The following is a 23534-nucleotide window of genomic DNA, read 5'->3' as shown; positions in this document are numbered from 1 at the left end:
CATGGAAATCATAGGCAAATTTTTTCTGATCCTTGCTTTCTAAATTATAAGCATGTTAAAAGAATGATTGAAAGTTGAATCCATTTCCATGCTCATTTGGATGGTCATGAGACAGGATTTCTTTCTTCAATAGGAATCTGACTAACTTCTAAACTTTCTGGTTAGATCACAAGTACCCCATGCAGTATTACATTAATCACAGTTAAAGTTTAAAACAAAAGTTATTTTTTCACAGCCACTGGTACCTGCAGTATACTTTTTCTGAAGAAGCAAATGATACTGTCCTACCTTTCTGCTAACGAAGAATCTTTTAACAATATTTCTAATAGCACCAAAATGCAGAAGAGACAAAGTAGTGCGAACTAAGCGACTCAATCTGCATTTTTATGCTGCGCAGAATCAGCACTTTTGAACATAACATTGGGATCGTGTAAGATTTGTATTAGTAAAGTTGCAGTTGTGACCTTGCCATTCTGGTAGCAGATCTTCCCTGCTTGGAATATTAGAATTAGAACATTACAGCGCAGTACAGGCCCTTCGGCCCTCGATGTTGCGCCGACCTGTGAAACCATCTGACCTACACTATTCCATTTTCATCCATATGTCTATCCAATGACCACTTAAATGCCCTTAAAGTTGGAGAGTCTACTACTGTTGCAGGCAGGGCGTTCCACGCCCCTACTACTCTCTGAGTAAAGAAACTACCTCTAACATCTGTCCTATATCTATCACCCCTCAACTTAAAGCTATGTCCCCTCGTGTTTGCCATCACCATCCGAGGAAAAAGACTCTCACTATCCACCCTATCTAACCCCTCTGATTATCTTATATGTCTCTATTAAGTCACCTCTCCTCCTCCTTCTCTCCAATGAAAACAACCTCAAGTCCCTCAGCCTTTCCTCGTAAGACCTTCCCTCCATACCAGGCAACATCCTAGTAAATCTCCTCTGCACCCTTTCCAAAGCTTCCACATCCTTCCTATAATGCGGTGACCAGAACTGCACGCAATGCTCCAGGTGCGGTCTCACCAGAGTTTTGTACAGCTGCAGCATGACCTCGTGGCTCTGAAACTCGATCCCCCTACTAATAAAAGCTAACACACCATATGCCTTCTTAACAGCCCTATTAACCTGGGTAGCAACTTTCAGGGATTTATGTACCTGGACACCAAGATCTCTCTGTTCATCTACACTACCAAGAATCTTCCCATTAGCCCAGTACTCTGCATTCCTGTTACTCCTTCCAAAGTGAATCACCTCACACTTATCCGCATTAAACTCCATTTGCCATCTCTCAGCCCAGCTCTGCAGCCTATCTATGTCCCTCTGTACCCTACAACATCCTTCGGCACTATCCACAACTCCACCGACCTTCGTGTCATCCACAAATTTACTAACCCACCCTTCTACACCCTCTTCCAGGTCATTTATAAAAATGACAAACAGCAGTGGCCCCAAAACAGATCCTTGCGGTACACCACTAGTAACTAAACTCCAGGATGAACGTTTGCCATCAACCACCACCCTCTGTCTTCTTTCAGCTAGCCAATTTCTGATCCAAAGCTCTAAATCACCTTCAACCCCATACTTCCGTATTTTCTACAATAGCCTACCGTGGGGAACCTTATCAAACGCCTTACTGAAATCCATATACACCACATCCACTGCTTTACCCTCATCCACCTGTTTGGTCACCTTCTCGAAAAACTCAATCAGGTTTGTGAGGCACAACCTACCCTTCACAAAACCGTGCTGACTATTGCTGATGAACTTATTCTTTTCAAGATGATTATAAATCCTGTCTCTCATAACCTTTTCCAACATTTTACCCACTTCCGAAGTAAGGCTCACAGGTCTATAATTACCAGGGCTGTCTCTACTCCCTTTCTTGAACAAGGGGACAACATTTGCTATCCTCCAGTCTTCCAGCACTATTCCTGTCGACAATGACGACATAAAGATCAAGGACAAAGGCTCTGCAATCTCCTCCCTGGCTTCCCAGAGAATCCTAGGATAAATCCCATCTGGCCCAGGGGACTTATCTATTTTCACACTTTCCAAAATTGCTAACACCTCCTCCTTGTGAACCTCAATCCCATCTAGCCTAGTAGTCTGAATCTCAGTATTCTCCTCGACAACATTTTCTTTCTCGACTGTAAATACTGACGAAAAATATTAATTTAACGCTTCCCCTATCAACTCTGATTCCACACACAACTTCCCACTACTATCCTTGATTGGCCCTAATCTAACTCTAGTCATTCTTTTATTCCTGATATACCTATAGAAAGCCTTAGGGTTTTCCCTGATCCTATCCGCCAATGACTTCTCGTGTCCTCTCCTTGCTCTTCTTAGCTCTCCCTTTAGATCCTTCCTGGCTAGCTTGTAACTCTCAAGCGCCCTAACTGAGCCTTCACGTCTCATCCTAACATAAGCCTTCTTCTTCCTTTTGACAAGCGCTTCAACTTCTTTAGTAAACCACGGCTCCCTCGCTCGACAACTTCCTCCCTGCCTGACAGGTACATACTTATCAAGGACACGCAGTAGCTGCTCCTTGAATAAGCTCCACATTTCGATTGTGCCCATCCCCTGCAGTTTCCTTCCCCATCCTACACATCCTAAATCTTGCCTAATCGCATCATAATTTCCTTTCCCCCAGCTATAATTCTTGCCCTGCGGTATATACCTGTCCCTGCCCATCGCTAAGGTAAACCTAACCGAATTGTGATCACTATCACCAAAGTGCTCACCTACATCTAAATCTAACACCTGGCCGGGTTCATTACCCAGTACCAAATCCAATGTGGCATCGCCCCTGGTTGGCCTGTCTACATACTGTGTCAGAAAACCCTCCTGCACACACTGGACAAAAACTGACCCATCTAAAGTACTCGAACTATAGTATTTCCAGTCAATATTTGGAAAGTTAAAGTCCCCCATAACAACTACCCTGGTTCTCTCGCCCCTGTCGAGAATCATCTTCGCTATCCTTTCCTCTACATCTCTGGAACTATTCGGAGGTCTATAGAAGACTCCCAACAGGGTGACCTCGTCTCCTGTTTCTAACCTCGGCCCATACTACCTCAGTAGACGAGTCCTCAAACGTCCTTTCTGCCGCTGTTATACTCTCCTTGATTAACAATGCCACACCCCCTCCTCTTATACCATCTTCTCTGTTCTTACTGAAACATCTAAATCCCGGAACCTGCAACATCCATTCCTGCCCCTGCTCTACCCATGTCTCTGAAATGGCCATTACATCGAGATCCCAGGTACCAACCCATGCTGCAAGCTCACCCACCTTATTCCGGATGCTCCTGGCGTTGAAGTAGACACACTTTAAACCAAGTTCTTGCTTGCCAGTGCCCTCTTGCATCCTTGTAACCTTATCCCTGACCTCACTACTCTCAACATCCTGTACACTGGAACTACAATTTAGGTTCCCATTCCCCTGCTGAATTAGTTTAAACCCCCCCGAAGAGCACTAGCAAATCTCCCCTGTTGAAGCAGCCTATTTGAAATTAAATGGAGCTGTCGTTTCAGCAAGGCTGTAAGAATTTCAAAATGGGATAAGGTTTGCTGTGGTACTGAGGATTAGAGACCTTGGCCTTACTGCACAGGAGGAGGCCATTCAACCCATTGAGTCCATGCCAGCTCTCCGCAGAGCAATCCAATTAGTCCCATTCCCTGGCTGTAGCCCTGTAAGTTTATTTCCCTCAAGTGCCCATCCAATTTCCTTTTGAAATCATTCATCATCTCCACTTTCACTACCCACATAGGCAGCGAGTTCCAGATCATTCCCACTCACTGCATAAAAAAGTTATTTCTCGCCCCTTGCATCTCTTGCCCAAAGCGTTAACTCTGTGTCCCTAGTCCTTGTACCATCAGCTAATGGAAATAGCTTTTGTCAACCCTATCCAAACTTACCAAAATCTTGTACACCTCTATCAGATAGGAACATAGGAGCAGGAGTAGGCCATTCAGCCCATCAATCCTGCTCTTCCATTCAATACGATTGTGGCAGATCATCCACTTCAATGCCTTTTTCCCACGCTATCCCCATATCCCTTTGTTGTTGGTATTTAGAAATCTGTCAATCTCTACTTTAAACATACTCAATGACTGAGCTTCCACAGCCCTCTGGGATAGAGAATTCCAAAGAATCACAACCCTTTGAGTAAAGACATTTCTCCTCATCTCTGTCCTCAGTGGCTTCCCCCTTATTTTGAAATTGTGTCCCCTGGTTCTAGACTCCCCAACCAGGGGAAACATCTTAGCTGCATCTATCCTGTCTATCCCTTTAAGTATTTTGTAGATTTCAATGAGATCACCTCTCATTTTTGGAAACTCTAGAGAATACAAGCCCAGTTTCCCCAATCTCTCTTCATAGGACAGTCCCGCCACCCCAGGAACAAGTCTGGTGAACTTTCGTTGCACTCCCTCTATGGCAATAATTTCCTTCCTGAGGTAAGGGGACCAAAACTGCGCACAATGCTCCAGTTGTAGTCTAACCAAGGTTCTATACAATTGAAGCAAGACTTCGCTACTACTGTACTCAAATCCTCTTGCAATAATTGCTAACATACCTTGCAATAATTGCATAACAGCCTTCCTAATTCTGCACCTGCATGCAAACTTTGTGACTTGTTGACGAGGACACCCAGGGCCCTTTGTACATCTACACGTCCCATTGAAGAAATACTCTGTACATCTGTTCCTCGTGCCAAATTGGATAACCTCACATTTTTGCATATTATATTCCATCTGCCACGTCTTGCACACGCAATACGTCTGTCCAAATCCCCTTGAAGCCGCTTTGCATCTTCCTCACAACACACATTCCCACCCAGTTTTGTGCCAAGTGCTGATCCTTGCGGTACCCCACTAGTCACAGCCTGCCAATGCGAGAATGAGCCGTTTCTTCCTACTCTTTGCTTTCTTCCTGTTAACCAATCCTTAATCCATGCCAGTATATTGCCTCCTATCCCATGTGCTTTAGTTTTGCTAACCAATCTCCTGTGGGGGACTTTATCAAAAGCCTTCTGAAAATCCAAGTATACTACGTCCACCGATTCCCATTTATCAATTCTGTAAATAACATCCTCAAAAATCTCCAACAGGTTCATCAAACACGATTTCCCATTCATACATCCATGTTGACTATGCCCGATTAGATCATTACTATCCAAGTGTCCATTTATCACATCCTTTAGAATAGTACTGATGTAAGGTTAACAGGTATGTAGTTCTCTGTTTTCTTTCTCTCTCCCTCCCTCCCTTAAATAGTGGGGTGAGATTTACTACCTTCCAATCTGCAGGAACCATTCCAGAATCTATGGAATTTTGGAAGATGATCACCAATGTATCCACTATCTCCATAGCTACCTCTTTCGACAGTCAGGGATGTAGAATATCAGGTCCTGGGGACTTATCAGCCTTCAGCCCCATTAATTTCTCCAATGCAACCTTCTTACTAATACTAATTTCCTTCAGTTACTCATTTTCCCTAATCCCCTGGATTTCTAATTCTGGGAGATTTCTTGTATCTTCCTCAGTGAAGACAGACACAAAGTAATCATTTAGCTTCTCTGCCATTTCTCTATTCCCCATTATAAATTCTCCTGACTCTGCCTGTAATGGACCCACATTTGTCTTAGCCAAACGTTTCGTTTTTACGTACCTATAGAAGCTTTTACAGTCCGTTTTATATTTTTTGCTAGTTTACATTTATATCTGAGTCTCCCTTTCTTTATCAATTTCTTGGTCCTCCTTTGCTGTATTCTAAAATCCTTCCAACCCTCAGGTTTACTACTATTTCTGGCAACTTTATAGGCCTTTTCTTTTAATCTTATACAATCCTTAACTTCCTTTGTTCTCCACGGTTGACTGCCTTTACTTTGGGGGTTTTGTGCCTTGTAGGAATGTATAGTTGCTGTAAACTATGTAATAATTCTTTGAAGACTATCCATTATCTATGCACTATCATATCTTTTAATGTGTTTTCCCAATCCACCTCAGCCAGTTTGCCACTCATACCTTCATAATTCCCTTTGTTCAAATTTAGCAGCCTGGCTTCAGATTGAACTACCTCACTTTCAAACCTCATGTAAAATTCTATCGTATTATGGTCACTCATCCATAAAGATTCTTTTACAACAAGATTATAAAATAGCCCTTTCTCATTACATAATTCTAGATCTAAAATAGCCTGTTCTCTAGTCGGTTCCTCAACATACTGCTCTAGAAAACCATCCCAAACATACTCCATAAACTCGTCTTCCACAGCATTAGTGCTCATTAGGTTTACCCAGTCTATGTGCAGATTGAAATCACCTATAATTACTGTATTACCCATTCTACATGCTTCTCTAATCCCCTGATTAATTCCATGCCCCACACGACCACTACTATTTGGTGGCCTTTAAACAACTCCTACCAATGTTTGCTGCCCCTCGCTGTTTCGTAGCTCCACCCAAACAGATTCCACATTTTGTTCTTCTAATCTGAGATCCTTCCTTACTAATATTATCAGAGCAAATCCACCTCCTTTTCCTGTCCTTCCTAAATGTCGAATATCCTTGAATATTCAGTTCCTAGTTTTGTCACCCTGTAGCCACGTTTCCGTAATGGCAATTAGATCATACCCATTTATTTCTATTTGTGCCTTTAAATCATCTACCTTGTTGCGAATGCTGCGTACATTCAGGTAGAGTGCCCTTAACCTTGTCGTCTTGACATTATTATGCATTCTAAGCCTAGTTGATGCTCGCCTTTGTTTCGCCTGCTTTCTAACGTCGCTTGCTACTTTTCTACCTCCTGTTACCAGCTTTACTTCCTTCCAATTTGAGCTACCCCTCAGGTTCCCACCCCCATGACAAGCTAGTTTAAACCCTCCCTAAAAGCACTAGCAAATCTTCCTGCAAGGATATTAGTTTCGGTCCTGTTGAGGTGTAGCCTGTCCATTTGTACAGGTCCCACCTGCCACAGAACCAGTCCCAATGCCTCAGAAATCTGATGCCCTCCCTCCTACACCAATTCTCTAGCCATGTGTTCAATCAATCAATACTTCTATTCCTATGCTCACTAGCACATGGCAGTGGGAGTAATACTGCTCCTCATGTCCTGCTTTTTAATTTCCTTCCTAACTCCCTAAAATCTGCTTTCAGGACTTCATCCTTCTTCCTACCTATGTCATTGGTACCAATGTGACCTCTGGTTGTTCACCCTTTCCCAGAAGGATGTCCTGCAGCCGTTCCATGACATCCTTGACCCTGGCACAAGGGAGGCAAGATAGCATCCTGGAATCACGTTTGCTGCCACAGAAACACCTGTCTGATCCCTTGACTATTGAATCCCCTATCACTATTGCTCTTCCACTCTACTTCCGCCCCTCCTGTGCAGCTGAGCCACCTGTGGTGCTATGGATTTTGCTCTGGCTGCACTGCCCTGAGAAACCATCCCCCTCGCCAGTATCCAAAGTGGAAAACTGATTAGCAAGCAAGGTAGACTCGGGGGACTCCTGCACTGCCTGCCTAGTTCTCCTAGACTGCCTGACGGTCACCCATTCCCCCTCTGCCTGCATGTTCCTAACCTGTGGTGTGACCACCTCCCTAAACATGCTACCACGTAGTCCTCTGCCTCGCGGATGCACAACAGTGACTCCAGCCGCCACTGAAGTTCTGAAACCTGGAGCTCAAGCTTCTGTAGCCTCTGACACTTCCTACAGGTGTGTTCATCTCGGACACATGATGTGCATTGAAGACTTCCCATATACCGCAGGATGTACATTCCACTTGGCCAAGCTGAACTACCATAGCTTAACTTTAAAAACTATTTATTAGAATAACATATCAGTTACTCACCGATCAGCTTATTCCCCTGCACTGAAGAGAGAGACAGCTACTGAAGGCTAAATAAAGGTAGAAAAATAAAGAAACGAGCCCCTCCCTCACTGAATTCCCTCATGCACCAACTCGCACCTTACACTCTGTGCACTCAAAGTAACTCTCAGTGCAGAAAATTTATTTTCTCTCTCAATTTATAGTTCCCCTCCTTCCCGAACTCCCTCACTTACCAAACGCCCTTCTTCACACTCTGTGCCTCCAACAACACTGGCAATGGTTAGAACTGAGAGTCTCTTGAATTTATGCTCCCTGTAAACAATACTGTGTCAGCTCTGCTGGAGCTTGGAAACCAGTTTAAGCTAGCTACCTAATTAACTAGCTACAGCTACTCTGAGAGCTTGTCTATCCTTGTTTAAAACTGTAAGAAACTTAAATTTCCTCTCAACTTAAACAGTAATTTCAAGTATTTGCTAAATGTAAACAAAACAAAAACTAAACTTCAGAGAGATTAACCCTTAAAATCCACTCACTTACCAAACTTCCTTCTTCACACTCTGTGCCTCCAGCAACACTCAGTGCAATACTCTCCCCTTAATCTCCTTTGCTCCAAGGAGAACAGCCCCAGCTTCTCCAACCTAACCTCGTAGATAAAATCCCATTCTGGTAAACCCTGTCAAGGACCTTCACATCCTTCCTAATCAGAGCTTTATAAAGGTTCAGCATAACTTCCCTGTTTCTGTACTTAGTACCTCTATTTATGAAGCCCAACATCCCATATGCTTTGGTAACTGCACTCTCAAAATCTGCCGCTACCTTCAAAGGTCTATACACATGAACCCCTAGGTCTGTGTCCCTGTACACTCTTTAGAACTGTACTTAGTCTATATTGCCTTTCCCTATCCTTTTGCCAAAGTACATCACCTCATATTTCTCTCTATTAAATTCCATCTGCCACTTGCCTGCCCATTCTGCTAGCCTATCTGCATCCTGTTAGTTAATTGGTATCATCCTCACTGTCTGCCACACCCCCAGGTTTGGTATCATTGGCAAATTTTGAAATTTTGCTCTCTCCCAATATCCAAGTCATTTATGTCTATCTAAAAAGGCAGTGGTTCCAGCCCTGAACCTTGGAGAACACCACTGTCCACTATCCTCCAGGCTGAAAAACAGCCATTTCCCATGACTTGTTTTCTGTCCTTAAGCCATTTTTTTTATCCAAGCTGACAGTGACCCTCCTATTGCATGACCCTCCATTTTGGTAACCAGACTTTTATGTGGTACTTTGTCAAAGATGTTCTTAAAATCCATATAGATGCCATCCATTGCTTTTCCTTTATCAATCTTCTGTGTTCATCAAAAACAAGCAATTAGATTAGTTAAGCACAATCTGCCTTTTCCAAATACATGCTGACTCTCCCTAATTAACACAACCTCTCAAAGTACCTGTTGATTTTTTTCCCTGATTATTGTTTCTAAAACCTGTTATACTGAACAGAGTTTAGTTAAAATGAATGTCCTTTCTTGAACAAGGGTGCAACTTTGCCACTGTCCAGTCCTCTGGCACCTCCCCTGTATCTAGGGAAGATTGAAAGATTATGGCAAGCCCTTCCTCTATCTCCACTCCCACTTCCGTTAGCAACCTGGGATGCAAGCCATCCGGACGAGGTGACTTATCCATTTTAATCATAGCCAGCCTTTCCAGCACATCCTGCCTATCAGTTTTCACCCCTTCCATTACCTCTACCATCTCTGCTTCTACTGATATTTTGTCAACATTCTCTTGGTAAACACCAATACAAAGTACTCATTAAGAACTCCAGCCTTCCCCTGCACCTCTATGCATATGTTATCCTCTTTCTCTCTATTAGGCCCTACCCCAACTCTTACTATTGTTATGACTGCGGCAGGAGCAACACATTGTTAATTCAGTCCCGTCACTCCACAGGTCATAGCATATTATTAAACTTTCACCAAATTGGGAAAAAAACAGCCAAATTAAACACACTAGTATCCCCAGAATGAAGCAGACCAAATCAGGTATCTTTAGACAACAACAAATTATTTATTTATTAAAAAACTAAATCATAAACACTTGCGATAAACCTATGTCTAAAGACCTTATAACTTAATTTAATCTAACTCCCGCATTCTCACATATACATTCAAAAAAACACAGTGGTCTGGTTTTAAAGGTAGAGTTTAAAAAAACAATTGCTGTCTCAAGAATAAAATAAATAAGTTTTTTTTTTGTGTTTTACGTTTTGGGTGAATGAGATCTTCTGATGTGAAGATAACCAAAGTTCACTTGAACTCTTCATCTGGATTTGATGACTCTGTTCTTGACAGGCATTCAAACCGTTTGGCTGCAGTAGCATTAAATAGTTCCTTAAACGATGAGCACAGCAATACAAGTAATTTGTCGAAAAAGAAAAGCTTTTCTTTCTTCCTTACTCTGGGAATTAACTTGGCTTGTAGCTTTGTAGAATTTTTCTTGAGAGAGAATGAAACAACTCCTCTTCAGATTGCCTCGCTGGAAAAGTCTCTCAGAACTGACTGGTTCAGACTGGTCTCTGCCAACTCCCCACACAGTCAAATGGACACATCATCCCATGTGACCTCTCTCTCTCTACTGCTGTTGCTCAGGGTAACCAAAAGTGCAGCTGTGGTACACTGTGCCTCCAGATTTCTAGAATCTTCTCTCCCTGAAAGGTGCACTTTTTTTTTTAACAGTCTTAAAGGCACGCACACAGTTTTTTTTAATCCGAGGAGAAAAAGTAATACAATTCTGAGACACTATCCACTTCCTATTTACATGCTGGTAGAACATTTTTGGGTTCACTTTTATGTTTGCTGTCATTTTATTCCTTTATTCTTTCTTTGCCAGTCATATTTTCCTCTTCATTTTCCCCCTCAAGTTATTGTATTTGGCCTGGTTCTTGCTCGAAGAATCCACCTAACATGCATCACACACCACCATTTTGTGTTTCATCATATTCTCTATCTCCCTCATCATCCAAGGAACCCTTTGCTTCCCTTACCTTTCACCCTTGTTGAAATGTACCTAGCCTATACCTGAAACATCTCTTCCTTAAAGATCACTCGTTGCTCTGTTACAGTTTTTCCCCACAATCTTTGGTTCCATTTTACACTGGCTAGTTCCCCTCTTACCCCATTGAAGTTAGCCCTCTTCCAATTTAGAAGTTCTACTGAAGATTGTTCCTTGTTCTTCTCCATTGCTAATCTAAACCTTATGATACAATGATTAAGACAACAGTTTATCCCTGCGTTTCTAATCTTGTCAAGGAAAAATGTGAACAGAGAGATGTGGGAAGATTGAAGAAAGAATCATTGTCTGCTTTGCAGAACACCTCTGCTCTGTCCAAAAGCATGACCCTGAGCTTCCAGCCGCTTGCCATTTCAGCACCCCCTGCCACCCTGTTCTCATGCCAACATTTCTGTCTTTGGCCTGCTCCAGTGTTCCAGTGAACATCAACGCAAGCTCGAGGAGCAGCACCTGATCTTTTGTCCTTGCGGACTGCACATTGAGTTCAATAACTTCAGAGCATGACTGGCCTTTTTTATACTTTTTATTTTTTTTATTTTTTAACCATGTGCCTTTTCATGTAGGCAGAGCTGCTCATTATTCTGCTATTAACACTCTCTCTGGACTAATGCTTTGTCTTTCACCACAAGCATTAACATACTCTTTGCCTTTGTCCCAGGACAGTTTTGTTATTTAATCTCTCCTGTGCTCTGCGCTATCACACACCTCCACTTTTGTTCTCTTCCCCACCATCCCCCCCCACCCCCAACTGTCCCCCACCCGTGCTTCACTTGCTTAAAACCTATTACATTTCTGATGAAAGGTCACAGACCTGAAATGTTAACTCTGCTTGTCTCTCCACAGATGCTGTCTGACCTGCTGAGTATTTCCAGCACTTTGTGTTTTTATTTCAGATTTCCAGCATCTGCAGTATTTTGCTTTTATTATAGAAAAAACAAAGGTTTGCAAGTGTTTATATTTTCAATGGGGATTGCTGCAATCTGTTACTATTCCTAATTTCATGAGCAGACTAATAATAATGTATCATAAATGGTAATTCTATAGAAACTTTCTGTTCCTAACTGAAATTGTGTGTGTTTTATATGTGTATCTGCGTATCTATAAATTAAAAATGTGTCATCCTATATCATAGTATGATTTGGAAGCTGGAGTTCAGTTGCACTTACATGACCCTTAATTTAGCTGATAGAAGTGATGCATTTGTAAATACTGGCAGTGACCTTACAGTACAAATGCAAGTACAGGATCTGTGCTGCGTGTAACATTTTACTCCATAATGCCCAAACTTGGCAAAACATTGCTGTGAGAAGTTATAAGAACATAAGAAATAGGAGCTGGACTAGGCCAGTTGACCCTTTGAATTTGCTGTGCCATTCAGTAAGATCATGGCTGATCTTCCTCAGCCCTGCCTTTCTGCACTATCCCTCCCATATCCCTTAATTCCCTTAGTACCCAAAATTCTATTGACCTCTGTCTTAAATATACTCAAGTATATAAGTCTTGCCCCTCCTCTAACTCATTGGCTGACACAGTAGTGTCAATACTCACTCCTTTTTTTATTTATTTATATATATATATATATATATAGATAGATAGATATACACACACACACACATGCCATTTCAACACTCCCCCCTGCTCTCATGCTCACATCTCTATCCTGGGCTTGCTGCAGTGTTCCACTGAACATCAACGCAAGCTCGAGGAACAGCATCTCATTTTCCGATTAGGCACACTACAGCCTGCCGGACTGAACATTGAGTTCAATAATTTCAGAGCATGATGGGCCCCCCATTTTACTTTTATTTTTAGTTATTTTTTCTTTATTTTTCTTTTTTACATTTTTTTACAATTTTTTTTCTTTTGTTTATTTCATTTCATTGTAGTTTGTTCAGTTTGCTTACCCATGGTTTTTTTCATGTTTGTACTTGCTGCTGTTCAATCTTCAGTTCGTTAACACCCTATCTGTACTAATGCTTTGTCTTTCAACACACCATTAACATATTGTTTGCCTTTGCTCCATGACCTTCTGGTCAGCTATGTGGCCTTGTCCAATCTGCACCTTCTCCTTTGTTATCTCTTGCCCCACCCCCGGCTCACTTGCTTATAACCTTTGACATTTCTAATATTTGCTAGTTCCGAAGAAGGGTCACTGACCTGAAACGTTAACTCTGCTTCTCTTTCCACAGTTGCTGCCAGACCTGCTGAGTGGTTCCAGCATTTTTTGTTTTTATTTCAGATTTCCAGCATCCGCAGTATTTTGCTTTTATATATATATATATCCTTCACAAATTTTCTCTCATTGTATCAGTATCGATATGTCTGGCTGTTCTCACTCTTTGTCTTTCCTTATTTCTTTATGCCTCACGTGCCTTCTTTCACTCCTCACTCTAGGTCATTGTGCAGTGTTTTATGCTGATTAGTTGTGCAGTGAAGTTGTAGGGTAGCAGCTGCTGTAAAAACGTGATCTGAAGTTCATCCAGCTTTTGTAATTAATTAATAGTAACATTTCTCTCGACAGTCTGTGGTTGATGACTGGATTGAATCATACAAGCAGGACAGGGATATCGCGCTTTTGGACCTAATCAACTTTTTCATCCAGTGCTCAGGATGTAAAGGTAAATCTAGAGGCCTTGAAGTATTCACTGAAGGATTGTAATATGTCTATATCATAAAAGATGCATGCATCAGGGAATACTTTTTGAAATTTATTCCAACTAAGAACCATTTTAAACCTTGCCTAGTTGTATTTTTGACTAGCTTTTTTTTTTGGGGAAGTATAAATCACGGAAGTAATATTACAGTAAAAACCTTATCATTGATTTTCTTTGGATACTGATCAAGCTGTATCTGATTTTATGCAAATAGCTTATTGTTGAACAGTAAAATACAGTTACATATTTGTTTCTATTAACGATGCCTGTTCAGACTGACTCACTGGCTCCCCCTATGTCATGTGAACAAAAGAGCTCTACAAAAATTGGAATAGCCTTCAGAAAAACAGTAGCAGTTTGAGAAATTAGTGATATATAATTGGGAATCTTCTCAGGCTTTTTTTAGTCATTGATTTTTTTGAACTAGTGCTCGTTATTTTTTTTTGTTCAGTGTTAGTCATGTTTAACAAAGGATAGTGTCCTCATTTTTGGACCATATACAGCAATTTTCCATGAATACATTTTAAATTCATGTTCACAGTTTTTTAAGCAGCCAAATTTATTTCTGAACTTAATTGCCAAGTGAAATTAAGAGGATAGAGTTTATCATAGAATATTAAGCGCATTGTTGTACAAATATATTTATTACAGAGTGAATTAGCATACAATTGGATGTGTAAGTTGCACGTTGATAGATTTGTAAAAAAAAAAATGAATTGGAAATGTAGGTTTTCAACTCTGGTACAGTTTACCACTGGCTTAATGCAAGCCATAATGTAAATTTTCTATCAGTGCAACCAATCGATTTCAAGGTAAGGGAAATGTGCGAGGTTGTTGGAAACACCACCATCATTGGAGGTACTTTTTTAAACCTGTGCAGAAGCACAGATTTGTTTTGTACAGTTTCCTGTAATAAAAGTAGTACGAATGTTGCTCAATTATTTTGTGGTTTCTTACATCAGTTATTTAAGTGTTGTTGTAACATATGTATCTTTCGTTTAATAAAACAGCTGGACCTGCTTTGGTTATGCAAGACATGACGTGCATCCAAATATGTGACTTGAAATCCAAACTTTTTACTTTGCTTTGTTTGCACTGTATACTTACACTAACTTGAGGAGAATTTTACATTGGTGCTTTGAGAGACTCATCAGTTATATGAAGGGATCTATCTGTAACACTGACCGTTTCTTTATAATCTCTTGTTTATATTTTCTTTGTAGGCACTGTAAGAATTGAGATGTTTCGAAATATGCAGAATACAGAAATAATTAGGAAAATGACTGAAGAGTTTGATGAGGTGAGTCTCTATTAATTCAGTGATTAATGCACCATGTTGGATATACAAATTGGAATTGTCCCAGGTTTGATCCTGGTCTGTTGTTGTTTGTCACAACTGTTAATTTTCTTTGCAGCAAAGTTGAATATAGTGTACAGTAAACTCTCCTGTTTAGATTGTGGAAGTTCAAAATACGTTTTTAAAAGCTCAGGGCAAAAAAACAGTTTATTTTACAGCTGAGCAGTTTGGATTACAAGTTTAAAAGATATTTGGTTCTGATATTGCTGTAAATTCAAGCGTATCTGTGAATCCTGTGTTGCATGTTCTTTTCCAAACTACTGTAGTCAAGGGAAAGTGGGGTAATTATTTAGAGGCAAGTCTATATGAAGTGAGGTTGTTCAGCCAATAGTTTGTTCAGTTGCTATGTTAAAGAATGGTCCCAGGTAGCCATGGCCATGATTTGGATGATTACAAATTTAACCGACAAGTACATTTGTAACATTTCCCTTCAAGCTCTTTACCCCTAACTCCCATATATAATCATTTGAAAGATATAGTCAACCAAACTGAACATTACTGGAATTGTGAAATATCTGTGAACTTGAATATAATCTCTGTTATTTTTCATGATTTGACCAACCAAATATTTTTCACGTTCCTCGCCTTTATTCTTAAAGGTAGAAAAAGTTTCATTCAGATGAAATCAGTCAATTAGAAACCATTTACTAAACATCTTGTAAACATTTTTAATTTCATGTTGAAATGTAGGACTCTGGTATTTTGATACAATAATGACCCACAAATGATATTAAAACAAGTTAGACATTTTAACTCGATCAACCTCTTTGATTTTTGTAAGCTTCCTCAGCCGTTTGATTATTGGAATGATCCTCTGTTGTCTTGATTTATGCATATGTTTGTAATTGATATTTTGCCAAGAATGTGGGCTGAGCACAATTTGCCAGATAAAAAGACTGCTGTTTATATAGAAAATAAAACTGGAGTGCTTCAGTAGTAATTTAAGACCATTTAATGACATTCAATTAAGATTATAGTTTGGAGTATATCTCATTACAGGACAGTGGAGATTACCCTCTAACTATGCCTGGTCCTCAGTGGAAGAAATTCCGTTCAAATTTCTGTGAGTTTATTGGAGTGCTCATCCGGCAGTGTCAGTACAGTATTATTTATGATGAGTACATGATGGATACAGTGATTTCTCTGCTAACTGGGCTTTCGGATTCCCAAGTTCGAGCCTTCAGGCACACCAGCACGTTGGCTGGTAAGTTGACAGTTTTGTACATTGAAAAGTACTTTGTTTTGATGCTGAGGGGCATTTACTGTGATGTTTTGTTCAACAAAAAATAAATTATTTAGGGATGTAATTATACTTTTTGTGCACACTAAATTTTAATCTTCTTTAATTTAAGTGGCTACATGAGTTTGTTTTCAGGTTCTAATCTGACAAATGCAATACCCTTGTGTATTTGAGTTTAATTATAGTTCCAGTGAACCTTCTAGCAGGTTTGGAGTTTAAAGCAAATTGCTACTTCTTGAGCAGAACAAAAACTTCCATTTATCTTGCACCTGCAAAATGGAAAAAAAAATGTCTCTGTGGCATAATCAGACAAAATTAGTCACGGAAACAAAGGAGCAGACATTAGGAGGAGTGACCAAAAGCGTGGTACAAGAGGTGGGTTTTAAGGAGGCTGTTAAAGGAGTATTTTGGGGTAATCTGTAGGACTGGAGCAGATTACAGAGATAGGGAGAGGGGTGAAACTATAAAGGGATTTAAACACAAGGATGAGAATTATAAATTTGCGACATTGGAGAATCAATAGTCAATGTAGGTCAGCAAGGGCGGGGGTGAAAGATGAAGGGGAGAGGGAGGCTGGCCAAGAGACCATTGGAATAATCAGTTCCAAACTTGACTATCAGTCTGGAAAACTGCTAGACTTAGTGCTGGGTAACGGATGCATTCCATTTGCTAATGTCACTAGAACTTAGCGTTTCAATTTTTCAAACGTAATTAATCTCTCCTGTGTTCTTCCGGAATAAATTTCAAATGCAGATTTTGCGCAGAGTGGGGACTTGTTGGGGGTGTGTTTGGTTATTGGCACTTTTAAATTTGTTTTCAAATTCTTGAATAACTAAAACGTTGACTAAAAGAGGTTGAATGGTAGATTGAGTTTTACCTGTTGGGGGCCTCGATTTGAATTCTGATTTGTCTGATGAGTTGAAATTGGCTTTATCAGTTGGCTGTAAGATACATATCGGCAATATGTTTGTGAAGTCTTGACCCAGTTCTCAGCCAGTCTGAGCCCTACAGGTGAAAAATTTGCACAATTCAAAATAAATTGGTCTCATTCGGCAGTAGCGGTAGCTTAGCTGGGTTTTTAAAAGGTTTTTTGTTAACTTAATACAACAATAAAATAAATATAGAATGTAAATTAAAAGTTGAAATGCACCTTGAATAAATTTGTATTTACATATTCAGCAGTATTTGATCTGACATTGTCAAGTGCTGTTATTGACTTGCACCCAATTTGCTTTGCAGCAATTCCAATTATTTAAATGCATGTTGCTTTGTTACAAGTATGGATTTTTTATACCCCAAACTAAAAGTATATTAATGAGTTAAGAATGGATTTTGTTGAGGATACTTAAATGTAGCTTGATGTTCACCCAGTGTAAAATAGCAGCATGTTAAGTAGTTTCGTGGACCCAGTTATTTTTGTGCTTTCTGAAGACTTAGGCATGTTTATGGTTTGGTATTGCTGCATTTTGAACTTCAGGCAAATAACTTCAAAATAATGAAAAAGGCAGATGCACTTTTAGTCCACCTGCTTACACTGACATGAAATCGTTGTTCATTCCAAATTCAACAAATGCACGTGCAATTTGTATAATAACATAAGAAAGAGGAGCAGGAGTAGGCCATGCAGCCCCCACGAGCCTGCTGCACCATTCAGTAAGATCATGGCTGATCTGATCGTGGCCTCAATTCCATTTTCCTGCCTGTTCCCCACAAACCCATGACTCCGTTATATAGTTCAAAAATCTGTCTATTTCAGCCTTGAATATATGCAATGACTCAGCCTCCGCTGCTCTCTGGGTGGAGAATTCTAAAGATTCATGAGACTGACAGAAAAAAATTCCTCCTCATCTCCGTCTTAAATGGACGACTCCTAATTCTGAAATTATGCTCCCTAATTCTAGATTGCCTCACGAGGGGAAACATCCTCTTAGCATCTACCCTGTCAAACCCCCTCAGAATCTTTTATGTTTCAATAAGATCACCTCTCATTCTTCTGAACCACAATGAGTATAGGCCCAACCAGCTCAACCTTTCCTCATAAGATTCCCCTTCATCCCAGGAATCAACCCAGTGAACCTTCTGTGAATTGCCTCCAATGCAAGTGTATTCCTCCTTAAATAAGGAGACTAAATCTGTACGCAGTACTCTAGGTGTGATCTCACCAGTGCTCTCTACAGTTGGAGCAAGACTTCCCTACTTTTAGACTTCATCCCCCTTGCAATAAAGGTCAACATTCCATTTGCCTTCCTAATTACTTGCTGTACCTGCATGCTAACCTTTTGCATTTAATTTACGAGGATACCCAGATCCCTTTACTGAGGCATTCTGCAGTGTCTCTCCATTTAAATAATATTTTGCTTTTCTATTCTTCCTACCAAAATGGATAACCTCACATTTTGCCACATTTTACTCCATCTGCCAAATTTTTGCCCATTCAGTTCACCTATCTATATCCCTTTGTGTCCTCTTCACAACTTGCTTTTCCACCTATCTTTATATCGTCAGCACGTTTGGTTACAATACAGTCGATCCTTTCATCCAAGCCATTGACATAAATTATAAATAGTTGAGGCCCAACACTGATCCCTGTGGCAGCCCACTAGTTACAGTTTACCAACTAGAAATGACCCATTTATCCCAACTCTGTTTTCTGTTAGGCAATCCTTTATCCATGCTAATATACTACCCCCAACACCATGGGCTCTTTTCTTGTGTCGTAACCTTTTATGTGGCACTTTATCGAATGCCTTTTAGAAATCCAAATACACTGCATCTACTGGTTCCCCTTTTTACACCCTGCTTGTTCCATCCTCAAAGAGCTCTAATAAATTTGTCAAACACTATTTCCCTTTCATAAAAACTCCGTTGACTCTGCTTGATTGTATTATGGTTTTCTAAATGTCCTATGACTACTTGTTTAATGATGGATTCCAGCATTTTCCAATGACATGCTAGGCTAACTAGCCTATAGTTTCCTGGTTTCTGTCTCCTTCCTTTTTTGAATAGGGGCATTAAATTTGCCGTTTTCCAATCCACTGGGACCCTTCCAGCATCTAGGGAATTTTGGGAGGTTACAACCAATGTATTTACTATTTCTGTAGCCACTTTTAAGACCCTAGGATGCAGGCCAGCAAGTCCAGAGGATTTATCAGCCTTTAGTCCCATTAGTTTACCCAGTACTTTTTCTCTCGTGATAATTGTTTTAAGTTCCTCCTTTACTTTCGCCCTTTAATTTTATCATTTTTTTGGGTTGTTTTTAGTGTCTTCTACATGAAGACAGATACAAAATATTTGTTCAAAGTCTGCCATTTCATCGTTTGCTATTATTAATTCTCCAGTCTCATCCTGCAAGGACCAATGTCTACTTTAGCTACCCTCTTCCTTTTTATATACTTGTAGAAGTTCTTACTGTCTGTTTTTATATTTCTTGCTAGTTTGCTCTCATAGTGTATTTTCTCCCTTTTTTTAAGTCATCCTTTACAATCATCACCACTCGGGAAAAAGTACGGAACAAACTATTGGGTTTGAAGGCAGACAGGTCACCAGGGCCTGATGTCCTACATCCTAGGGTCTTAAAGGAAGTGGCAGCAGAGATAGTGCATCCATTGGTTATAATATTCCACAATTCCCTGGATGCGGAAAAGGTTCCAGTGGATTGGGAAAATGCTAATATAACGCCCTGATTCAAAAAAGGAGGGAGGCAGAAAGTAGGAAACTATAGACCAGTTAGTTTAACATCTGTCGTTGGGAAATTGTTAGAATCCATCATTAAGGAAGTAATAACAGGACATTTAGAAAGTCAAAACGCAATCCATCAGAGTCAGCATGGTTTTATGAAGGGTAAATCGTGTTTGACTAATTTGCTAGAGTTCTTCGAAGACGTAGCAAGTAAAGTGGATAATGGGGATCCTGTAGATGTAGTATATCTGGACTTCCAGAAGGCATTTGATAAGGTGCCACACAAAAGGTTAATACACAAGGTAAGATCGCAGGGGGTTAGGGGCAATTTATTGGCTTGGATAGAGGATTGGCTAACCAACAGAAAAGGGCAATTACAAAAGTATGAAGACATGGGATAAGTGATTCTTTTCTGGTTGGCAAGATGTAACTAGTGGGGTGCCATAGGGTTCAGTCCTTGGGCCCCAACTATTTACAATCTATATAAATAACTTGAATACAGGGATAGAAGGTACTATAGCCAAATTTGCAGATGACACTAAAATAGGTGGGATAGTAAGTTGCAATAAAGCAATAAGAAATTTAGAAATGGCTATGGATAGGTTAGGTGAATGGGCCAAAATTTGGCAGATGGAGTTTAACATAGATAAGTGTGAGGTTAGCCATTTTGGTCAGAAGAATAGAAAGGCAAATTATTATCTGAATGGAGAGAAACTTCAGGGTGCTTTGGTACAGAGGGATCTGGGTGTCCTCGTGCATGAATCGCAGAAAACTAATATGCAGGTGCAGCAGGTAATAAGGAAGGCAAATGGAATTTTGACATTTATTGCTAAAGGAATAGAGTATAAAAGTAGGGAAGTGTTGCTGCATCTTTACAAGGTATTAGTAAGACTGCACCTGGAGTATTGCGTACAGTTTTGGTCCCCTTACTTGAGGAGGGATGGAGTTGCATTGGAGGCAGTTCAGAGGAGGTTCACAAGATTGATTCCAGAGATGAGGGGTTTGTCTTATGAAGAGAGATTGAGCAGTTTAGGCCTTTACTCTCTAGAGTTTAGAAGAATGAGAGATCTAATTGAGGTATATAAGATGATTAAGGGGATTGACAAAGTAGACGTAGAGAGGATGTTTACTCTGGTGGGGCAATCTAGAACGAGAGGTCATAGTTTTAGGATAAAGGGTAGCAGATTTAAAGCAGAGATGGGGCGAAATTACTTCTCTCAAAGGGTTGTGAGTCTGTGGAATTCACTACCCCAGAGTGCGGTGGATGCCGGGACAGTGAGTAAATTTAAGGAGGAGATAGACAGATTTTTAATTAGTAATGGATTGAAAGGTTATGGAGAAAGGGCAGGAAAGTGGAGTTAAAGCTGAGATGAGATCAGGCATGATCGTATTGAATGACGGAGCAGGCTCGAGGGGCTGAATTGTTTACTCCTGCTCCTAGTTCTTGTGTTTACTGGTTTCTAAAATGTTCCCAATTTGCTAGTCTACCGTTGATCTTTGCAACATTGTACCCTTTTTTTTCAATTTGATACCATCCTTAACTTCAGTTAGACGTGAATGGGTCATCCGTCTCACAGTGTTTCTTTCTGAATGGAATCAATGTTTCTTGAGAATTATGAAATGCTTCCTTAAATCCTCTCTACGTCTACTTTGTCAATCCCCTTAAATGCCTGCCACTGCTTATCTACCATCTTAGCTTTTAATCTATTTTCCCTGTCCACTTTAGCCAACTCTGTCTTCATACTTTTGTAATTGCCTTTTTTAAAGTTTAAGACACTAGTTTCAGACCCAAGTTTCTCACCCTCTAACAGAATGTGAAATTCATCATGTTATGATCAGTCTTCCCTAGAGGATCTTTTACTATGAGATCATTAATTAATTTTGTCTCATTACACATTACCGAACCTAAAATAACCTGTTCACTGGTTACTTCCACAATGGATTCTAAGAAACTGTCCAGAAAACTGTCTATGAACTAATCCTCAAGGCTACCTTTGCCAATTTGATTTGTCCAATCTATATGAAAATTGAAGTCACAATTATTGCAGTACCTTTCTTACAAGCCTCATCATTTCTTGCTTTATGCCCAGTCCTACAATGTAGCTACTGTTCGGGTAACTGCAGAGTACTCACACCAGTGACTTCTTTCCTTTGCTAGTTCTTATCTCCACCCAAGCTGATTCTGCATCTTGATCTTCTGAGCCAAGATCATTTCTCATTACTGCACTGATCTCATCCTTTATTAACAGAGCTACCCCATCTCCTTTTCCTTTCTGCCGACCCTTCCGAAATGTCAAGTACCCCTGTATATTCAATTCCCAGCCTTTGACACTTTGCAACCACCTCTCTGTAATTGCTATCAGATCATACCCATTCATTTTTGCCATCATTTCATCTGTCTCGTGATGAATGCTGTGTGCATTCAGATAAAGAGCCTTTAATTCTGCTTTTTTACCATTTTTCCCTCCTCTGATCCTATCTTTTGGTAGATTCTTATGTTTGTATGCTCCATGCCTATCACATTCTGGTTATCATTATCCATATCACTACCCTGTAATTAAGCCTTGTCCTTTCTCTTTAACTTTCTGAATGACCCCTGTTAAGACAGACCGCTCCAGTCAAAACCTCCCAATCAAAATGTACGATTCTGATTGTGGTGGGAGAAATGCACTGTTAATTCAATCCCGTCCCTCCACAGATCACCTAAAATATCATTTTAAACTTTCCAAATTAAAGAAAGACCCCGCCACATTGTACTATCTATTAGCCCCCGAATGAGGCTAACCATATCAGGTGTCCTTAAATCAATAAATTAACTGTTTAATTAGAAAAACTACATTCTTAAACACTATGAAGATATAAACAACATTAAAAATAGAAAAAAATTAGAGTACTTCTAAATTTACAATCTAAAGTTGCTTGAAGTCCTCACAGCTGTCCGATGGGGAGAAAAGGTTCTTCCACAGTAGGACAGTCTGGAGTCTAATTCCAGCAATAAGTGATGCTTTCCTTCTTCAGTGATGGATTTCAACAATTAACAACTTGCAAACACTTTCAATAGAATCAATCTGACTTTAGAGTTTTTGAAGGATAAAAGATTGTCACATTCCCTTTGTTCAGTTTAAATTATCAGAGATCTCTGTTTTGGCTTGACTTTTCTACAGTTTTGAGAGTTAATAATTAAACAGACTAAATTCTCTTCCTTCATTTTAAATGGCCGAGAGCTCTTCTTTCAGGTGCTGACACCAGCTGTTTGTCTGTGTTCTTTTAGAACACACTGTCTTCAACTAAAAAAACAGTTCAAAATTGAATTCTAACAAATGTATCGTTTGGTGCTCATTCCAACTGTATCCAAGGTAATGAGAATGCACCCTTTGAATCGCTGTCTCCAAATGGCTGTATCCAATGTCAACCAAAAATGTACTTTCTCCAACTCCTGAGGCTTGCTGGTTCTTAAAGCAGTACTGATCCTTTGCCAACCTTAAAGACACACCACATATTCCCTGGAGAAAAAAAAACTACAGGACCATGACACCTCCCTTCCCCCCCCAACTATTCATTTTAAAGCCCTATCTATAGCCCGAGTTATTCAAATTGCCAGGACACTGGATCCAGCACAGATCAAGTGGAGCCCATTCCAGTGGAACAGCTCCCTCTTTCCCCAGTACTGGTGCCAATGCCCCATGAATAAAATGCCA

At 40.2% G+C, this 23534-nt stretch overlaps 1 protein-coding gene across 3 annotated transcripts in view; it reads left to right on the top strand.

Moving 5' to 3' along the window:
- stag1a (STAG1 cohesin complex component a) overlaps window positions 1-23534 on the top strand; it is a 246933-nt gene that overhangs the window by 164073 nt on the left and 59326 nt on the right. For all 3 annotated transcript variants that reach the window (XM_068042016.1, XM_068042017.1, XM_068042018.1), the window contains 3 exons: window positions 13429-13525; window positions 14785-14861; window positions 15918-16122. In XM_068042016.1, coding sequence (XP_067898117.1) covers window positions 13429-13525; window positions 14785-14861; window positions 15918-16122 — 379 coding nt within the window. The remainder of the gene's footprint in view (window positions 1-13428; window positions 13526-14784; window positions 14862-15917; window positions 16123-23534) is intronic.

The sequence above is a fragment of the Heterodontus francisci genome, chromosome 11 (assembly GCF_036365525.1).
Source record: "Heterodontus francisci isolate sHetFra1 chromosome 11, sHetFra1.hap1, whole genome shotgun sequence".
NCBI lineage: Eukaryota > Metazoa > Chordata > Chondrichthyes > Heterodontiformes > Heterodontidae > Heterodontus > Heterodontus francisci.
The sequence above is the reverse complement of the archived record's forward strand: the minus strand, read 5'-3'. Positions and strand labels throughout refer to the sequence as shown.